Here is a 20,053-nt window from a genome sequence, read left to right as displayed (position 1 = left end):
GCTTTCTTTCCTACCCTTCAGTGGCATTACGACATTTTAAATTAAGCCGTTGACCTTGACTTTCGTATTTGATTGGTTACCCTTGGCGTGCCATTTCACTCCTCTTTTATACCGTGACTGTCACGAGCACCAATGAAGACCAATAACCAATCAATAAGCTAGAAAACACATACTACCCAATCTCAATACCCGGAAACCAAGGAAACCAAAAAAATCCATTACTGTATGACAGTCTTCAGCGAAAGGGAAACTTGGCTCTCCTAGGCCTCCTTCATCTTTGTACATTTCTACCGAAACCTTGAGTTCAACTGGTACAAATTCCACACGAAACCGGAAATGGCGTCAATTGATAGAGCTAATTAAAATCCTGATAATCGTGATTAAACAGGAAGAAATCATGACGTCAGTTCAATAAATGACCTAAATATACCGTGACTAACCTAATCCTCTCCCAGACGTGTTTTTTTACATCCATACGTTACTATTATGCATGTAAAACTGCATGTGTATCGATGCATTAAGTAGCTGGCCATTCGAGCTGAATTGACCTTGAAATTACCGAACCTATTTAAGAGTGCAGCTACGGATGGTCCGAAAACTTTATTAAAGAAGCAAGGTAGGTCGCAGAAGAAGATATCGTAGATGAAGTTACTCTTCAATTGAACCATTTTGAGCCCTAACAATAGAGTTTTCACACCTTTAAAATGGCCAGACTGACTTATTTGATATTACTTGCAATCTTATTGGCTTTTTGTAGATTGTGCATTTGAATTAACATGTATCGCAAGACTGGTGTGATAAAAGGCAAAGTTTCGATGTACCAGCCTCGAAGGCCTAATTTTGACCGATATGAGGATACATCTAAACCTTGGGCCAAAACTGGAGCATGGTTTTTAGGTCCCAAGGCCGACAATGCAGAAATCTTCAGGAAGCTTGCAGTCGAGGCAATAGACAACCACATTGATTTCAGGAGAAGGTAATGTACTGCAAATATCCAACCTACAGATCCACGCTAGAAATAATTAATATTTAATATGCTTTTAGCAACTGGTCTTAAATCTATTTCATTTTCGTGAGTGACCACAGCCTGAAACAAAGGAGCACGAAGACGTCCACGCGGCCATGTTTGTTTATCTTTACGATACGATCTTCAAAAATCACTTTCTTGATACAAGCAATGAAAGCAACATGCATATAATTAGCTTTCCTACCTCTGGGAAGGAAAAACTAATTTCGCTTTATGTTACCTACGGCAAATGCAATGATCTTGCAATAAATAATTACAGTAAGGTTTCTAACAGTTTGTTTATGGGTTAATGGTCAGTCACGTAAGGTGCTTGGCGTTTACTACGGCCATGAGAAAGCTTGGGACCTGAATATTGTTTGACAGCTTTAAGCTTACCTCCTTAACATTAAAAAAAGTTCTCAGTTCCAGAGACGGAAGAAATACGCCGATAACCTTATTTTTTCTAACATACTCTTTGCTCTATTAACTATGGTCTTATTGACCTTCTTCACTTCGACAAAATAGACTTCTTATTTAAGGACGTTCATGGGCATTGTTGGTTGAATTAAGTGAGCGCGCGCTCATCGTGATGACGTCATTATAGTGTTTTGATAAGCAAAATATCATGAAAACGTTTTATAATAATAATAATAATAATAATAATAATAATAATAATAATAATATTTATTTATACACGATAAGTTATATACAGCGTAGCTGATGTGGTCGTGTTCTAATCCTAGGTCCTAAGCTATACTAGTCCTCTCACTCTCACCCACACACATTCTCTTTCTCTCTCTCTCTCTCTCTCTCATTCTCTCGATCTTATCTACTACTAAGCTAATTATTACATAATTTAATATTTTGACTGGAAAGAGTTATTACATCTTTAGTTGAGATATGTCTTACCAAATATTACCAACAGCATTTTTGAAAATGCAATTCTCTTTTTTTTAGCTACTATCCGTGTGATCCTTACTACGTGACGGATGACATGCGTCAATCAGAATCCTTTCAGGAGACTATCAAGAAAACGACAGACGAATTGCGAAACATGCAAAAAGACTTCTACAAGGCTGTGCCATTTTTTAGTTCCCGTTATAAGGTATAATTCAAAGTGTGTCAGTGTTGTTTTAGTAAGGGAAAGGATTAAAAAACAACGGGAATCCCTTTCTCTTTCATTCATTCATGCCACCTTCTTAGACTTCTCTCTCCGTAATCTCTGCAATGTAGATGCTGCCTCCGAACGGTCCTCGAAATACCACTTATTTTTGGGGAACAAAGAAATTTTGCAATAAATTTCACTTGCCATCATTTTCGTTCAGTAAGATATGGTTTGCCTTTTGGGTAATCAGGCAGGCTGTGCCTTTATAATGTAACCGGCGGCAAGGCGCTCAGCTATGAATCAGATTGCAAGTGGTTTTGACAAAAGAATTTATTGAAAAATTCACACAACTTTACAATACACGAAAAAAAAACGGGAACGAGATTACAGGATATCTCTTTACATCGTAGAGAATTCCTTGTCTTGATATGTGCAACGTCTTCAAGAACTTTTACTACACTCATTTAAGCTTAGTTTGGGCCTATTTTTATGGAAAAACCTGCATTCTTAAGACCTTACACATCCTATGCAATGTTGCACGCCCTAGGCGCAAACAGGATGTCCCAAACACGAACTTACGTAAACAAGCGCCAAACCTAGGCATGACTCACTGTAATGTAATTACGTACGGAAATTATTTCTTGCTTACGCATTTTCCACGCAAACAGTTAACTAAAGAATTACATTCCTATGTGTACACGAGGCATTCCTAATTAAAAATATAGATTTATGACTAAATAATTACTGTCCAAAATAGTGTCTTTTGACTCTGTCACAAATGTCTTTATGCTTTCCTCCTTCACATGTAAATGAAATTGTGTACTCATCTTTGTCGAGAGGGTCAACTATCTTGAGTCCATCTTTCTTAGGAGTCCCACTAAAAGGCATTTCAAACTCTATGGCTTGCTGCAAAATGGCTTTTGTAAATATTTCTGGAAATTCTTCCAGTTCTACAAGCTGATAAAAAAAGGCAGATTATGATTATTATTAGCAGGCACTCATTTTTTAACACTTTTGTTCCCTGATTAAAATTGGGTTGGGTTGCTGATGATGATAATTATGACAGCAATAATAATAATAATAATAATAATAATGATAATAATGACAATAAACAACAACAACAACGCTGAGCTTAATTATTGTCTTTCATTAACTGTTCCTTGGTTAAAATTTGGCTTAATAATGATGATGATGATTGATGATGAAGTTGATGATGTTGATGATGATGATGACTATTATTATTATAACAACACTGGACTTAATTGTCATTCTCTTAGTATCTTTTCTTTGTATAATTGTGCTTGAGAAGACACATGACAATGGATACAACTCAAACAAATAATCTCATGCTCAAGAGAATGAAATGTGGTCTAAAATGAGAAAACATGACACCCAAGCTGAAGAAGTCTGTTATGGTCTAATTCTAGAGCTTTTGAGTCACCATACCTGTAAAAAGTTGGGCTGCTTATGAGGAATGTGAGAGATATAAGCTTTTTCTTCATCAGCATACAGGACATATGCACTTTTGTCGCGATACTTGTGAGCTCTAAGATCAAAGTGATCATAGCGACACACATCTACAACACACATTTTTGTTCTCATAAATGGTATATCTTCATCTGGCATACCTGAGTAACAGTCCACCTTTAAAATACAAAAGAAAACCAAGACTTTTAGTTTATTAGCTATTGAATTACAGTTGAAACCATTGGATATTGCAGCTCCTCTCAATATTAATAAGCGCAAAAACCTAAACCTACAATTTCCTGTCGCTTCAAAAAGAGGGTTTTGGTAAATGTCAGTCATTCCATAACATTGTCGGAAACAATGTTTTAAATGATGCTTTAGATTTATCTTGCTTGAAGGTTGAAGAAAGTGTGCAGAAAGCTGGGTAAGTGGAGCCTCTTTCCTTCTCACCCACCCACCCACAGAGTTTTATCACTTCTGGTTAACCTGTACATAGTTAACTTCCCTAATTTATATTTTTTCAACACTAACCTCTACCACTCCCAGTTTTTTGGAACTAATTTCATGTAACAGAATATCGTGAAGTTGCTCTTCTTCTACAGTTCTCAAAATAAGGAGTTTGCTCTTTCGTTGCTTCAAGACTTCAATTATGGCCTTTCCGTCACATTCATTGACGAATTCTATCTTTGCCAGTGCGTGATACTGGTGCGAAACAACGGGAAATTGTCCAGAGTAGTATACTATCATCTGACCTCTTGAATCTAGGTGACCTGTGCCAATAAAATCATGACAAACGGAAGGATCCAATACCTGAATAGTACAATAAAAAGAAGCCAGAACATGAGTTTTTAATTGAAAGGAACACAACTTTTTTGGTTGTTTTTTTTAAGCTACTTACCGCCCCTATAGCACAGAGGATGGCGTTCCTCATAATCGATCCCAGGTCGAAGAGGAATTCCGTGGATGTGGCCCAAGGATCCATACAAGTTGTTTTGATGTACTTGACTCCAGTCGTATCATAAGGATCAACCTTTAAAAACATATCTCCTTGTATTTAAAAGTTGATCAAAATTGGGAAAACATTATGCTCAAGCTAAAGAGGTCTAACACACTTTACTAAAGTGTAAGTTATAACTTACCCCTAATCTTTTCTTAAATTGCTTCAGTGCTGTGCTATGATAATGGTGCTGGTACGTGGATGACGTCACGATCATTGGAAATCTGTAACTACTAACTCTGTCATCAGACATCGAGAGATCTTTATAGAGCACTTCAACTATCTTGTTTAAAAGGTTGACATCTGTGTTGCCTTTGAGATTCAATGAGAAACATGGCACCATTGTGTCAGGACCAATCTCACGAAGATACTCCATCACTTCATGGTTCTGAAAAAGAATTCCAAGAATGGTTGAAATAATCAGAAAAACTAATGCAGACAGATTTCAACATTTTGATGACATCCTATCATCATTATCAAGAAACTAACTGAAAAAAGTAGTTTCTTGATAATGATGACAGGATGTCATCGAAACGTGGAAATCTATCTGCGCTTTTCTGAAGTCAATCTTATATGATTGAAATAGTTTTTCTCAATTCTCATGGTGCTTAGTATGCTTGGAGACCTTGGAGATTACGCAGTAATTCAGTTGTCCCCCATAGCTACATACCTGGACAAGTTCCTCATTACTTTTACCAATGATGTTCTTCTTTATGTATCTGATGTGTTGTTCGGGACTGCGGTCAGGTGGTAAAGGTTTTGTAGGTATCAAGATGAAGGGGTCATCATTGTCAGCAAGCGCCGTCCAGTAGCAATAGAGTAGCTTAGAAGTGAACATGCATTCACCAAGAATCCTTCCATAACCATTCTTATGCAAACCAATAATCTAAAGACGAGAAAAGTACAGGTTAAGCATAGAAATCAACTTCATCATTACTAAGCAATATCGGAGGGGACGTAAAGGAACCACTGAGGACGTAGAGAAACCCTGGCAGTGACCATCCTCAGTGACCATCCTCAGTGCCTACACCTGATACTAACCACCTCCCATGCATAACTCTTTGTAAAGTGCCTTTGATCATATTCATATGAAAAAGGGTGCTATATAAAACCTTATACAATAACTGTTATGAATGTCGCGTTCTGATTGGCTTGGAGCACGTGCTTGTGAGAGCACATTGCACACGAGCGCACTTTCCATTGCGTCATTCCTATCTAAAATAACGGTTATTGTAATTTGTATTTCATAAAAGAAATAAAAAACTTGCTTGCTGTGCTGTATGCCGTTATAAAGCACTTTGGGATTGGCAGAACACTCGAGAAGTGTCCAGAAGCACTCCGCTACAGAAGCACTTCTCTCGTGTTCTGCCAACCCCCGCGTGCTTTATGACAGCACACAGCACGCGCTCGCATTTTCTATTTCTTCAATAAATCATCAATCATCAATTAAAAAAAGATATTTCTCTCGATAGAAATATTATGTAGAAAATGGCTTACCCTGTGGGCCATCACGATACCAGCAGCGGCTGCCCCAGGTTTTGATCCTTCAATGCCAACATCTCCAAGGTTTAGAGCTCCGTGATAATAAACAGCCTGATGGCTGATGTTCAAAAACTCATTCATTCTCTTGTCGCGATAACAAATAGCTCCACCAGGGTAGGGACAAAAGCCAGTTTTGTGAGGATCAACAGTGATGGTATCAACATTTGAAATGGCAGCGAGCTGAGCACCAGTGTAACTCCCAAGACTTAATTCGGGCACAAACCATGAAGAATTGTCACGTTTGTGGGGTTGTAATGGAGTTGATGGTGTTCGTAACATGGAACAGAAGTAACCACCCCAGGCCCCATCTGCATGAATCATGAAGTTCAAGCCCTGAAGAGAAAGGAAGGGAACACTGAAAATGAGAATGAGTGGCTTTGTTCAATGTCTTAAAAAACAACAGCAAGACTTACCCTTCGTCTCATCTCTTCTTGAACCTCAAGTACCTCAGTGAGGGGATCTACTGCACTCTGTTCCGTTGTACCCATCACCACTATCACGCTAATGACTGGAACTTTTTTGACCAGTTTGTCTTCCAGAATGTCACGCAAACCTAATCAAATTTAAATGAAGACATATGTGACTTTTAGATTAAAAACAAATACTGTTATTCCTTCTTCAAGTTTAAGCTCAGTGGTGTGGGAAAGTTATTTAACATCACAACGTGCATTCTGTCGCATCCCCCAACATCTCTGGGACTCTCTGCTACGTCCTGACTTTATTCAATCTATGGGGAGATAACAACCGAGGTAGCTACTGAACCAAAGGCGTTATCATATTACACTTAAACTAAGCAGATTTCTGATGAGTGACAGACATTCTGTGCCTTGCCTCGAATGTTTGTCATTATTAACCATCATAAAGTACAATAATTCTCATAGTATCAGAATAACATTTATATTATAGTATCATAGTAACAAACAATGACTCAACCTTTGATGTCCATTCTAGCGTTTTCGTCCACGGGTACCAGTACTAGGTTATTTTTTCCCATTCCCAGTATAGTTGCTCCTTTGAAAAGGGAAATGTGAGCAGTGGAAGGAGCAAGAAAGCAGGAGCTGCCTATTAAATTATGCCGTTGACAAAACTCGTGTCCAATGCATTCAAACGAGTAGTTGGTCATTATTGAAGTCAGTTCCATCAAGGTGATACCTGCCATTTTGGCTACCTATGTGATGAATGTGAAAGTTCATCAATCAAATGTGTTTCAGGATACTTGCTCAAAGGTTAGTACTATTTACTTGACCAACAGAGCCACTTAACATTTGCAGTTCTAAGAACCTGAGTATTGATCTGGCAATGCAAGGGACTGATTAACTGAAACTATGACCTCCAGCTCAACAGGCGGCAATGTTCAAACTCTAACCAACTCACCAACTCAGGGTCACTGGTGGTTGGCAAAGATGTATAAACGAATGAATAGAGAATCCTTGATGGGTGGATAAATGGATGAAATAAAAAATTTCTTTCTTGGGGAGTCAGAAGGCCATGGTGGCAAAACGTTCGCCTCTCACCTCTGCACTAGAGATCTCTGTAGTCCTCTGGTTAGGGCTGTGCTCAAGGGTCATGTATAGACTTATAGCGGCTGCCGCAGGGGTGCCTTCACATTGTTCAGTTCAGTTTGACCCCATTGAGCTGCACCACTATCTTATACTTGCGGTAATGATTGCCGATAAACACGTTTTTTTGGAAAATAAAAATAATAATCCAGCACAATATACTTCGTTCATACCTTTTCGGGTAGTTGTAAAATTTCATCTATATCCAGATTTAATAAGTCCCATTTTGCTGCATCCATGATCCTCAGTTCTTTGTTCTTGTACGGTAAAATCAGCATATAATCCTTGGCTTTGGATAGAGCCTCTTCATTTTTGATAGCATCCTGAAGGCCGACAGGATAGTACTTGATATTGCGGGCAGCCCACATAGCCTCTATATTAGCCACGGTACCACCAGTAACAATATGGCCCATGGATTTATCAGGATCAAATCCAACCATTTCGCAAAGATCCTTACCCACTTCTACTTCATACTTGGTAGTCACCGTAGAGGCTTCAGAAGCGCAGTTGTTTTGGTTAAACAACATTGCAGTGATGTAACCGAGATTGGCGGGCATGACGGTATCCCATATGACGTGACCCTGGAATAAGATAATAATTCCTTATTAAATCTACTTATTGCTATTCTGCTGCACACAACACGAAAGAACAGTCAATACCAAGTGTCTCTTTAAAGCTTATTGTGACAGAGTCAAAAGACACTATTTTGGACAGTAATTATTTAGTCATAAATCTATATTTTTAATTAGGAATGCCTCGTGTACACATAGGAATGTAATTCTTTAGTTAACTGTTTGCGTGGAAAATGCGTAAGCAAGAAATAATTTCCGTACGTAATTACATTACAGTGAGTCATGCCTAGGTTTGGCGCTTGTTTACGTAAGTTCGTGTTTGGGACATCCTGTTTGCGCCTAGGGCGTGCAACATTGCATAGGATGTGTAAGGTCTTAAGAATGCAGGTTTTTCCATAAAAATAGGCCCAAACTAAGCTTAAATGAGTGTAGTAAAAGTTCTTGAAGACGTTGCACATATCAAGACAAGGAATTCTCTACGATGTAAAGAGATATCCTGTAATCTCGTTCCCGTTTTTTTTTCGTGTATTGTAAAGTTGTGTGAATTTTTCAATAAATTCTTTTGTCAAAACCACTTGCAATCTGATTCATAGCTGAGCGCCTTGCCGCCGGTTACATTTTTGGTGTCAGAAGTGGGATTGCAAGAAAGTTGACATTAGTAGTTACTGATTATTTACCAACGGGAACGAGACTGAAATCATGGCAGAAGAAGCTGTGGCTGCACTCACAGAGCAATTGGCTGCACTCAAGGCACAGCTGGATGGCATGCAGGCTGAAGGAGGACCCCCTGCCCAACCTGTTCCTGCACCAGTGGTAAAAGTGACAGTGCCAAGGGAGAAGAAGCTGAGAAAGTATGCTGGTGGCAGAGACGACAAAGTGCTTGAAGACTGGATAGCGGATGCACAGAGGTCTGTGGCTGCCCAGAAGTTAACTGGTCAAGAGGCGGTGGATTTCCTGTACCATAGCTTAGAAGGTGCGGCTCGAGATGAAGTTCGACTAAGGCCTGTGGATGACTGGACAGACCCGGATGGCTTCTTCAGGATTCTAAGAGACGTCTTCGGGGAGAAGCTCACCAAGACCCAGCTTCTCCAGAGGTTTTTCGCCAGAAAACAAGGTGACAGAGAGCCCATCCAGGACTTTGCCCATGCCCTGATGTCAATGGCGGAGCACATAACCAGAGTACACGTAGGAGCCCTGGAAAACAAGGACCAGAACCTCAGAGACACATTCGTTGAGAACTTGCGTGACAACCTGTTGCGCAGGGATCTCAAGCGCTATATCAGAGAACATCCCGAGAAGACCTTCAACGAGGTGAGGCAAGAGGCCTATCGTAGCTCGGAAGACACAGATAGAGGAACACATCGCCATGCAGCGGCCAAGGAGGTGTTGGTGGAGAGCAACCAAGTAAATGCCATCCAAGAGCTTACAGCAGGACAGAAGGCCCTGGTGGAGAAGCTCATGCAGCAACAAAAATTGCTGGATGAGCAGCAGAAGCTGCTAACCCAACTTACCATGAAGTTCGCGAGCCCATCACCACCACGAGGTCCCCCACGTGGTCCGAGGAGATGTTACAACTGCCACGAGCTTGGACATCTTCGGCCGAACTGCCCAAAGCCCCTGAAAGACAAGGCACCAGCAGCACCACAGAAGGAGTCAAACTCCAGCTCTCCACGGCAGTGAGCCACGCCGTGGAGAGGAACTGTAGTGGCTCTAATTCTCTTTTTCAGAACGAAAAGTTTGTCGGGACAAGTCCCACAGTGGTGGCGAGGATTGGCGGAGTACCTGTGAAAAGCTTAGTGGATACGGGCTCCATGGTTACCCTCATCACCGAGTCGTTCTACAGGGAAAAGCTACAGCCAACCCTTGGAGACCTACACCCTGAAACAAGATTACTGCAGCTGCGAGGAGCTAACGGTTTGGACATCCCTTACATTGGATATATCGTCGCTACAGTAGAGATCGGAGGAGTGGTGGTCCCTGGGTGCGGCATCTTCATCACGAAGGACACAGCAGCCACTACAGTAATGCAGAGGAGGGTACCTGGCCTACTGGGAACCAACGTTCTTGGGCAGGTGCCCCAATACCAACAGATCCTGCAAGATGAAGAGAAGAAGAGTAAACGTAAAACTGGGTTCGTGAAAGTAGCCGGCTCAGACAAAGTCTGGGTCCCTGCTTTCACAGAATCTGATATCTTGGTCACAGGCCCATCATGGGGCACTGATGCTGTGATCGAACCCCTTGGTGTACCAGTAGAAGGAAACCTCACCGTGGCCAGTACTCTCGTGGATACTACCAAGACGTGTTACTATGTCAGAGTTGCCAACCAGACGGCAAAGGACATATGGCTAAAGCCGAGGACGCGGATTGGAATTGTGCGAGAGGGAGAGATGGTCAAGAGAGGAGAGCAGTTGGAGTTCCTACACGAGAATAACATGGTGACAGTGTGCTGTAACCTTAGTGCTGACCCTCAGATGCCACCCCAACGGGAAGCTGTGGGCAAAGTACGTTGGCAAAGGATACAGACACCCCCTCACGGGATTACCCTGGAACATTTCCCCGGGACGGAACTTCAGAGGGAGAAAGCTCTCCAGATGTTCGAAAGAAATGAAGAGGTGTTTGCTTCATGTAAGGAGGACCTTGGCTGTACAAAGACAATATATCATCGCATCTACACAGACGATGATGTGCCTGTCACAGAGCGTTACAGAAGGATTCCTCCAAACCAATACTAGGAGGTGCAACAGCATCTACAAGACTTGCTAGAAAAAGGAGTGATATGTCCAAGTGAGAGTAACTATGCCTCCCCAATAGTGCTTGTACGAAAGAAGTCTGGAGCCTTGAGGATGTGCGTCGACTACCGGAAGCTGAACCAGAAAACCAAGCGTGATCAGTACCCCCTACCAAGGATAGAGGAATCACTGGAGGCACTGCGTGGCGCAAAGTACTTTTCCACCATAGATCTGGCATCAGCCTACAATCAAGTTGAAGTCCATCCTGATGATCAGCACAAGACTGCGTTCACAACGCCCATGGGTTTGTTTCAGTACACTCGGATGCCGTTTGGACTACAGAATGCCCCAGCGACCTTCCAAAGGTTGATGCAAGGAGTCTTCCGAGAGGACATACTTCGCACCCTGATGGTCTACCTGGACGACATCATAGTCTTCTCATCCACCATTGAAGAACATCTTGAGCGGTTGGAAACGGTATTCAGTAAGCTGAAGCATCATGGATTAAAGGTTGAACCAACCAAGTGTCAACTCTTCAGAGATCGGGTATCCTACCTGGGGCACGTGGTCTCTGCTGACGGTGTCGAGACAGACCCTGAAAAGACAAAGGCAGTTAACGAGTGGCCAGTCCCCCAGACAGTGCGCGATCTGCGATCATTCCTTGGTTTCGCGTCATACTACAGAAGATTTGTCCCCAAGTTCGCTCAAATGGCAGGCCCGCTGCACAAGTTAGTTGCTGAGCTCGGGAGCGGAGGAAGTAACAAGACCACCCGGAAGCAGATTGGCGTACTGTGGACAGAAGAATGCCAAAAGAGCTTCAACAAGTTAAAGAATCTACTAACCTCAGCACCAGTGCTGGCCTACCCGGACTACACCAAGCCCTTCATCCTAGAGACGGATGCGTCCAACGAAGGATTGGGAGCCGTGCTGTCCCAAGAACAGGACGGAAGAGTCAAAGTGATCGCTTATGCCAGCCGAGGCCTGAGAGGTGGAGAGCGAAACATGGAGAACTACTCATCGAGGAAGCTGGAACTACTAGCCTTGAAGTGGGCTGTATGTGAGAAGTTCAGGGAGTACCTGCTGGGATCGAAGTTTGTCGTCTACACAGACAACAACCCGCTGACATACCTACAGTCAAAGAGTAAGCTGAAAGCTGTGGAGCAGAGGTGGGCTGCAGAGTTAGCAAACTTCAACTTCACCATCAAGTATCGCCCTGGACGTCACAATCAGAATGCAGATGCTCTAAGTCGCATCAACCGAGATGAAGAACCAACCACAGTTGAAGTAAGAAGTACCCTAGCCTACTCTACCAATACTACAGACCTACCAGAAGAGGTACGTCAACATTTGATGGTATCAGCAGCGTTCATAAGCAACACAGAGACAAGTGCACTGGAGGAGCAAGCAACCTCATTCCCAACCACACCTCTCACAGAGATCCAACGACTACAGCAGGAGGACCCATGTATCAGTCGTCTCCTCCACTACCGAAACCTTGGACGTCGGCCAAGTAAAAGGCAAAGCCAACAAGAGACAAGGGATACAAGGAAGTTGCTTAGTCACTGGAACAGGATTGAGGAAAGCCATGGAGTTCTCTACCGCCGTACAGGAGTCGGACAGGGAAGTGAGCTTCGGTTACTGCTACTCCCCACATCAATGAAATCACAAGTACTGAAGGGTGCGCACGATCAATGTGGACATCAAGGACAAGACAGGACAGAACAGCTCTTGAGGAAAAGATGTTGGTGGCCCGGTATGCAAGGAGATGTGAAGCAATGGATCTCAAATTGTGAAAGATGTGTCATTGCCAAAGGATCCTACCTTCCAGTCAAGACGCCAATGGGCAGCCTACTAGCTACTAGACCATTGGAAGTGCTAGCGATGGATTTTACCTTGCTTGAGCCTGCAACAGATGGAAGAGAAAATGTCCTCGTGTTAACAGATGTGTTCACAAAGTTTACAATTGCTGTACCTACCCGTGATCAGAAAGCTACAACCGTAGTCAAGACCCTGATTAAAGAATGGTTCCTTGTGTGTGGAATCCCCCAAAGAATACACTCTGACCAAGGCAAGTCATTTGAGGCAGAACTAGTCAAGGAGTTGTGTGCAGTGTATGGAATTAAGAAGTCAAGGACAACCCCCTATCATCCTCAAGGAAATGGGCAGTGCGAAAGATTCAACCGTACACTACATGAGCTTCTAAGAACTCTACCAGCAGAAAAGAAAAGAAGGTGGCCTGAACACCTGAAAGAGTTATGTTACGCCTATAATGCTACGCCTCATGCAACGACTAGATACTCACCCTTCTACCTGATGTTTGGTAGAGATGCAAAGCTACCTTTGGACATTCTACTTCCTGATGATGACAGACAAGTGACAGTAGACAACCAGCAATGGATTACCAAGCACCAGACTCGTCTACGAGAAGCTTATACCACTGTGACACAAAACTTGAAGGAAGCTGCTACCATCAGAAAGAAGATCCATGACCAGAAGAGCAGAGCACTGGCCGAACCACTACAAGTTGGAGAGCGAGTACTCCTTCGCAACCGTAAAGTCAGAGGAAGAAACAAGATTCAAGATAAATGGGACAACCAAGTGTACAAAATCGTCGAACGAAGAGACAACAATACATATGTCGTTGAAAGAGCTGATGGACATGGAGGAGATAAAGTTGTTAGTCAAGGAGAAATGCAAGTGTGTCCAAGACCAATGCTGGAGATACGAGGACGACACAGGCAAGCTGACAGATCTAGACAAACATGTACTGCATCGCCAGAATCATCAGATGAAGAAGATGACATTGGAGGAATGACAATCGCCTTTCAACCAATGACAGAACCAGCTGAACCTGATGATGATGATGATAGTGACGATGCGTCTGAGGAAGAACTGGCTGCACCTGTACTCCGATGTTCCACAAGGACAACGGCAGGCCAACACAGCAACCTCTATAATCTTCCAAGATCCGCACTTCAGCACTGACGAGTCCACCTGCGTATCATTGTTCCTGAATTTGCTCGAGGACGAAGCAAACAAAAAGGAGGGGCAAGTGTGACAGAGTCAAAAGACACTATTTTGGACAGTAATTATTTAGTCATAAATCTATATTTTTAATTAGGAATGCCTCGTGTACACATAGGAATGTAATTCTTTAGTTAACTGTTTGCGTGGAAAATGCGTAAGCAAGAAATAATTTCCGTACGTAATTACATTACAGTGAGTCATGCCTAGGTTTGGCGCTTGTTTACGTAAGTTCGTGTTTGGGACATCCTGTTTGCGCCTAGGGCGTGCAACATTGCATAGGATGTGTAAGGTCTTAAGAATGCAGGTTTTTCCATAAAAATAGGCCCAAACTAAGCTTAAATGAGTGTAGTAAAAGTTCTTGAAGACGTTGCACATATCAAGACAAGGAATTCTCTACGATGTAAAGAGATATCCTGTAATCTCGTTCCCGTTTTTTTTTCGTGTATTGTAAAGTTGTGTGAATTTTTCAATAAATTCTTTTGTCAAAACCACTTGCAATCTGATTCATAGCTGAGCGCCTTGCCGCCGGTTACACATTGTCATTAAGATTGGTCAGAAAATCTGGTTTAATGGTGAAACTATCAATAATGGATAGGATATAATAGGAAGGATTTCATTGCTGCTGTTGCACAAGAGCCTATGCAAGAGTAAAATTATTTCATAGATTTAGAACTTCAACAGTCGATTTTAGATTAGGTTTCCATGATGTAGAGTTTTATTCTTTCTTTCAAATATTTTAGAATTAAATAGTTTATCAATGACCCTATTTTAACAATTATTTTAAACTAATATGACGACCATTTTCAATAGACATTGAATCTACTTGAAAAGCTAGTCAAGTAAAAAACCCAACAGTTACCACAGATGTGGTAACAGGCTGCAAGAAAACAATTGTAAACTTACCTCAGAACTGTCTTATAAGGTACCAGTGGTGAGCTGAAATGTCCAAGACTATGAAAAATGAAAAGTACAAAAAAATTAGTAAAGTATTTTTTCATAAGAAACCAAAACATATGTTTTACTAAAAGATACAGTTAATGTAATTATCGTTTTCCAGATTAAAAAAAAAATTAATTAGGTCACATGATATCATGTTTTAAATGATATAAGTTCTGGTTTTAAACTTTATAATATGAGTAACAATGAATAAGTGTATTAGGTATCATGTTACATTTCTTATTGTTTAACTTCTTTGCATTGACTGTATATTTAAGAATTTCTAATTATATAAAGAAGTGGTATACATTTGTTTAAATAAAAACTCCTTATTTAATTAAGAATATATATCTATTTTGGGTGAAATATTTTAAGGAAGGATACACTAGTTAACAGATTTTAGTTCCCTAAGAATTAATCAGCCCCAAAAGACCCAACAACCCAACAGGCCAAACATTGTGCCTGTTGGGCCTATTCTGCCTGTTGGGCTTATTGGTCTATTGGGTCTGTTTGTTGGACCTGTACTCAACACCTACAACATCAATGGGAGGGGTGGGTGTGGTAGAGGGGAAAGGGGTAGAAAGAAGAAAAAACAAGGAGGGGGGAATATAAGACATCTGGGTTTTTTTGGGGGGAGGGACAAATGCAGGAGGTCACATGATTAGTATTAAAACAAAACTAACTCATGGATATGCATGTGCATGTGTATAGCTTTAAATTGCCTGCAAAATTGCCAGCAATAATAATTGCTGTTTAAGACGGAGTTGAGTGGGTAGGGCCCAACATAAACCTAATTGGAAACAAAGATCCCTAAATCATGCCAGCCTGTCACAAATTTACAGTCATTGTTATACATTTATTATTCTTTTTCATTTCATTATGTCAATTCTTAATATCAGTGGCTCTAAACCCCACAGCCAAAATCCTGGATATCCCTTGGTCATTATAGTGCTATTTGCTATGACATAAACTAATAAACCACAGTCCAAATGGTGTACGAGTCAATAGACCATGAGGCCAAAAACCTCAAACAAACAATTTATGAAATTTGTCAAAATGATTTATCTCTTACATTCTTTCCATTTTAAATCGGCAATTTTTGCTACTATAGTGGTCTATCGCTAATAGACCACTAGTAGCTCAGCCAATCAGAGTGTGAGATTTTTGATAGACCATTAGTAGGTTTTGTGTATCGTTTTTTACGACCTTAATAACCAGTTTCGGTAGAAACCCTGAGTATGTCAGGAAACTCAGGAAGAACCTTGAACTTGAGTGAAATTGCATACCCTGTTTATGACAAGAAGCTCAAAAAAACCATACCCTGTTCAGTGGATCATCCCCGTATAGTCCATATGTGGGAGTACCTCCCCCCTCCCCAAGGTTTATATTAATGCCATTTATATACATTGATCCCTTGAGCATGCGCTTAGAGCAGTAGTGCCGAACTCCTGATGAATGTATGCCAACCAGATATAGATTCGCTGATAAAACAAAGCAATGTCACAAAAACTATTGTGACAATGGTTGTCAAATAAGCCTGAAGCGAGATGACGTTTTACCCCCGACTCTATACCATAATAGTTTTTTAAATTCTTTCATATTAAAATTTTTGATTCCTTAGAGAATACAGGAACAATAGTCATAATCAAAGAACAAAGGCAATGTGAAAAGGATTATGGTCTAGAGACGGGGGTAAAACGTCATCTCGCTTCAGGCTTTTTAACATCACAACAGGGACGGCGGAACTTTTAATACATTTTCACTAAACTCAGCCCCCCCCCCCCCCCCCCACCTTGCCATACAATGTCACTATTGAGCCCCCCCAATAAAAAAACTGCTCCGCCGTCCCTGCACAATGCTAACGTTTGTAAGCACCAACTAGCACTGTTATTACGACCTTCATAAGTATAAATATTCACAGGAGTTAGCTTATATCACTGAAATAAAAATAAATGATGATGTCCATGTGTCCCTATAATTCTATTTTTAAAACCCATAAATTATTTATTAAGTTAAGTTAAGTGTCCTATCACTTCAAATAAAATTCATCTCAGAACAATTTCGTTTTAACAACCCTACGAAAACCAGTTCGTCCAAACATAATTTACTCACCTCTAAATCAGTAAATACTAAGCAGCCTGTGTGTAAGAGCTTTCTACCTCCTACATTCTCAATTCTCCTAATAAACTGGCTTAATTTTCCAGCTCTGGAATGTAAAAACGTTGCATCTTTGGCCTTCAAAATTATAAATAGATACCAAGTCCGCCTGAACAACAATGTCGGCAAAATGTTCTTCATACACAAACCTCGCGCGCGCCGGTACTTCCAGTCACGCGGAGGTCACGCGGCATATTCCCGCCCTTTTCGTAAAACTACAATTCAGAGCGTCCCATTTTTTATATCGACATTACTTTACGTTTTTATTGGATATTTCTACATACGTAATGAGAAATTTTCTAAAAGTTATAAAATTATGTAATATTTTACCAAAAAATAGAATCAAAACTTGTGAGTGCGAGGATGGGCTTCCTGTGTGTTCTGCAAAACCCATAATGCTATGCGGCAAGCTATGTAACCTGGCTTAGATTGCCAAAACAAAAAATCAAAAAACAACCTTGAGAAATGTAAGAAAATATGTCGAATATATGATCGAAAATTGATTTAAAACAGTCATTAATATGGGAGCAATCGTGTCTCAAGTGTATGAAGGTGTACAGTATATGATAGGATGCAGTACAAATAACAAAGCTATTACAGGATCGGAGACATTTCAGAGAAAAGCGATGCCATTGATATTGAAAAGAACCGGGTAAGATTCAGATCGGACGCTTTTATTTATCATTCTTTATGTTAACTTGAATTGTTTTTTTCTAAATTCTTTTTAATAGAATAGATTATAATACTATTGAAGTTGTATCCTAAAAAACAGCACCAATGCAAATGTTATGTGCCAGTATTTAAAATTAATTGTTCAAATATGTTGCTACTGTAATCAATTCAATCATGATGCATAGTTGATGCATCAATCATTTGGTACTTCTCCCTTTTCTTCGGCCATTACTAAGGGAGTTTACTCCCTTAGGGGAGGGGGTCAGTAGGATTAGTTAGTGATCTTAGATTGGTTAGTGATTTTAACGCATACAATAAATCTAACTCCCCTCTCACTTGTTCCATAAACAATGACTCCTCCATTTTTTTCTATTCGGTTTATTGAATAAGTGTTGTGCAAATCAAATTCCTTCTTACAAATTATATACCTCTCCCCTGTTTTTAGTGACAAGCCCTCCCCCCATCCCCCCTCCTCATAAAAAACACTCCCTCCACTAATCAGTAAACAATGGAATTCCCTAAGGGGCATTCATTTTAATTTTTGATGGCAGTTAAATAGAAAGGGTGAATGCATAGTTATCATTCCTTGGGAAGTAAGGGAAAACTGTGACAACTGTGTCCAGATACTCCCTGAAGGAGGAGAAACTGGAGGTTTTGATTGACAGATTCAGTATGTCATCTATACTTGGTTGGCCGGGAACTGCAGAACCATACCCATACATGAACCGTACATAGCAGGCTAGCATTGTGTAGTTCCAGAAAATATCCATATCCCACCACTGAGGAAATTTGTAAAAGGACCCCCCTACCCCCAGGAACTTGCAATTTTCTTCCTTAAAAACTTTGTAATTTTGTTCTTTATCTGATCCCCCTCCCCTCCAAAATTCCCACTTTCCTCCATTGGTGGGGTATGGATAATTTCTGGAACTACACATTGATAAGGCTTAAAATTCTTTATGCGGAAGTGTTATAGATATGGTGTTCCTGTTCAAAGCAGTCATAGTAGAGTGTTTTTACTTGGCCCGTGAAAGAATAGTCCACGTAATACATAGTAGCAGACACTAATTCCATTGTTTTCTTTTGTTTTACTTTGATTGTGACTATTTATATACAACTTGGTTTAATGGGCCAAATAAAATGACTCTGTGCTACAGCCGTTATTTATTTTTCTTTAATAGGTCTATGTATTTTGATGACGATGGTGACTTAGCACATGAATTTTATGAAGAAGTAAAGCCAACTAAACAAGGAGAAAAAGCAGGAATGAGGCTCTTAACAGAAAGACTTTCGCCTCAAGGAGTAGTTGATTTGCCATATCCCAGACTTCATGTAGATTTTCCAATTGTAATGTGCAAAGCATGGTCCTGATGTTAGGTTATCTAGTGATCATTTTCAACCTTTTATTTTCAAAGAATTGAATGCAACATTTATTTAAAGTCTATTTGCCATCATGTGAATGGCACATGGTCTGTACAACAGAATCCTACATAGGAGAATGATAATCTCATCATGAATATGCATGAAAAGGATTGTGATATAGAGTTGTTATTGTCAAAGTCTGTCCCTCATGTCAATACTCCTTTTTAAAGTTCCATTCAGTGACCATGAATAATAGTTCCTAGCCGAGGCTGGAGTTTCCGCGCATAGCAAAACTACAGTTTATCATGTGCCGAAACTCCAGCCTTGACTTGGAACTATTATTCGTGGTCACTGAATGGAACTGTAAAAAGGAGTATTGTACATGTTCTGTACAATAATACAATGCTATAAGTCCGAATGATATTATCTCATCATGAAAATTAAATCATTTGAACGGTATGAACTTCAGAAAGGTGAATATTTCCTGACCCACACTTTAGAAAATGTCTGAGCCAGTCTTGGTCATAGAAACAGATGACAAGTGTACCAAAATAAGCATACATCACTTATGCACCATTATTAAAATTCCTACAAAACAAGTTAAAACATCTATGAAAGACCTTTTTAGTTTGGGGATAATGTTTTGACCATTTCAGACTAGTAATGTAATGGTTGCATGTGAAAAGATACATGTATATGGGAACAAGTGAAGCAAAGGATCTTAATCCCAAGCAAATGACACATGGTTTGAAATATTAGGACACATTAAGCCCAACGTAAAGAGATCTATTCCATCTAATATATATATGAAACATTTAGTCATCGTAATAAAACATCAAAGTAATAGGAAAAAAATCATGGGTTATAATGTATCCCAAAGTAATCCAGAGTATTAAAATCATTATCAGTTGGTCAATAACAATCA

The 20,053-nt window shown here is 40.4% G+C and overlaps 2 protein-coding genes across 3 annotated transcripts; one reads left to right on the top strand and one right to left on the bottom strand.

Moving 5' to 3' along the window:
• Nucleotides 1-217: 217 nt before the first annotated feature.
• On the top strand, nt 218-20,050 carry LOC116287362 (tumor suppressor candidate 2). 2 transcript variants are annotated; one of them, XM_089038682.1, is made up of 4 exons: nt 218-616; nt 758-976; nt 1,964-2,111; nt 18,948-20,050. In XM_089038682.1, exons 3-4 carry the CDS (start codon nt 1,996-1,998, stop codon nt 19,135-19,137), a joined length of 306 nt encoding a protein of 101 aa, XP_088894808.1. In that variant the 5' UTR covers nt 218-616; nt 758-976; nt 1,964-1,995; the 3' UTR covers nt 19,138-20,050. The 2 variants fall into 2 exon arrangements, with proteins under 2 accessions (XP_088894808.1, XP_031549896.1); XM_031694036.2 differs by lacking the exons at nt 218-616; nt 758-976; nt 1,964-2,111 and adding an exon at nt 17,536-17,749.
• LOC116287359 (uncharacterized) lies at nt 2,424-8,949 on the bottom strand. Its single transcript, XM_089038860.1, has 11 exons — nt 8,926-8,949; nt 7,850-8,257; nt 7,051-7,285; nt 6,531-6,670; nt 6,073-6,450; nt 5,246-5,461; nt 4,718-4,963; nt 4,477-4,608; nt 4,104-4,388; nt 3,558-3,755; nt 2,424-3,068 (listed from the first exon to the last, which is right to left on the bottom strand). The coding sequence occupies exons 1-11, from the start codon at nt 8,947-8,949 to the stop codon at nt 2,853-2,855; spliced, it is 2,478 nt and encodes an 825-aa protein (XP_088894986.1). The 3' UTR covers nt 2,424-2,852.
• Nucleotides 20,051-20,053: the final 3 nt, after the last annotated feature.

Source organism: Actinia tenebrosa, unplaced genomic scaffold, assembly GCF_029948245.1.
Source record: "Actinia tenebrosa isolate PJP-AT-01 unplaced genomic scaffold, QUT_ActTen_1.0 PGA_scaffold6__47_contigs__length_16458017, whole genome shotgun sequence".
Classification (NCBI taxonomy): domain Eukaryota; kingdom Metazoa; phylum Cnidaria; class Anthozoa; order Actiniaria; family Actiniidae; genus Actinia; species Actinia tenebrosa.
Note: the sequence above shows the minus strand (reverse complement) of the source record. Positions and strands in the feature narration are given on the sequence as shown.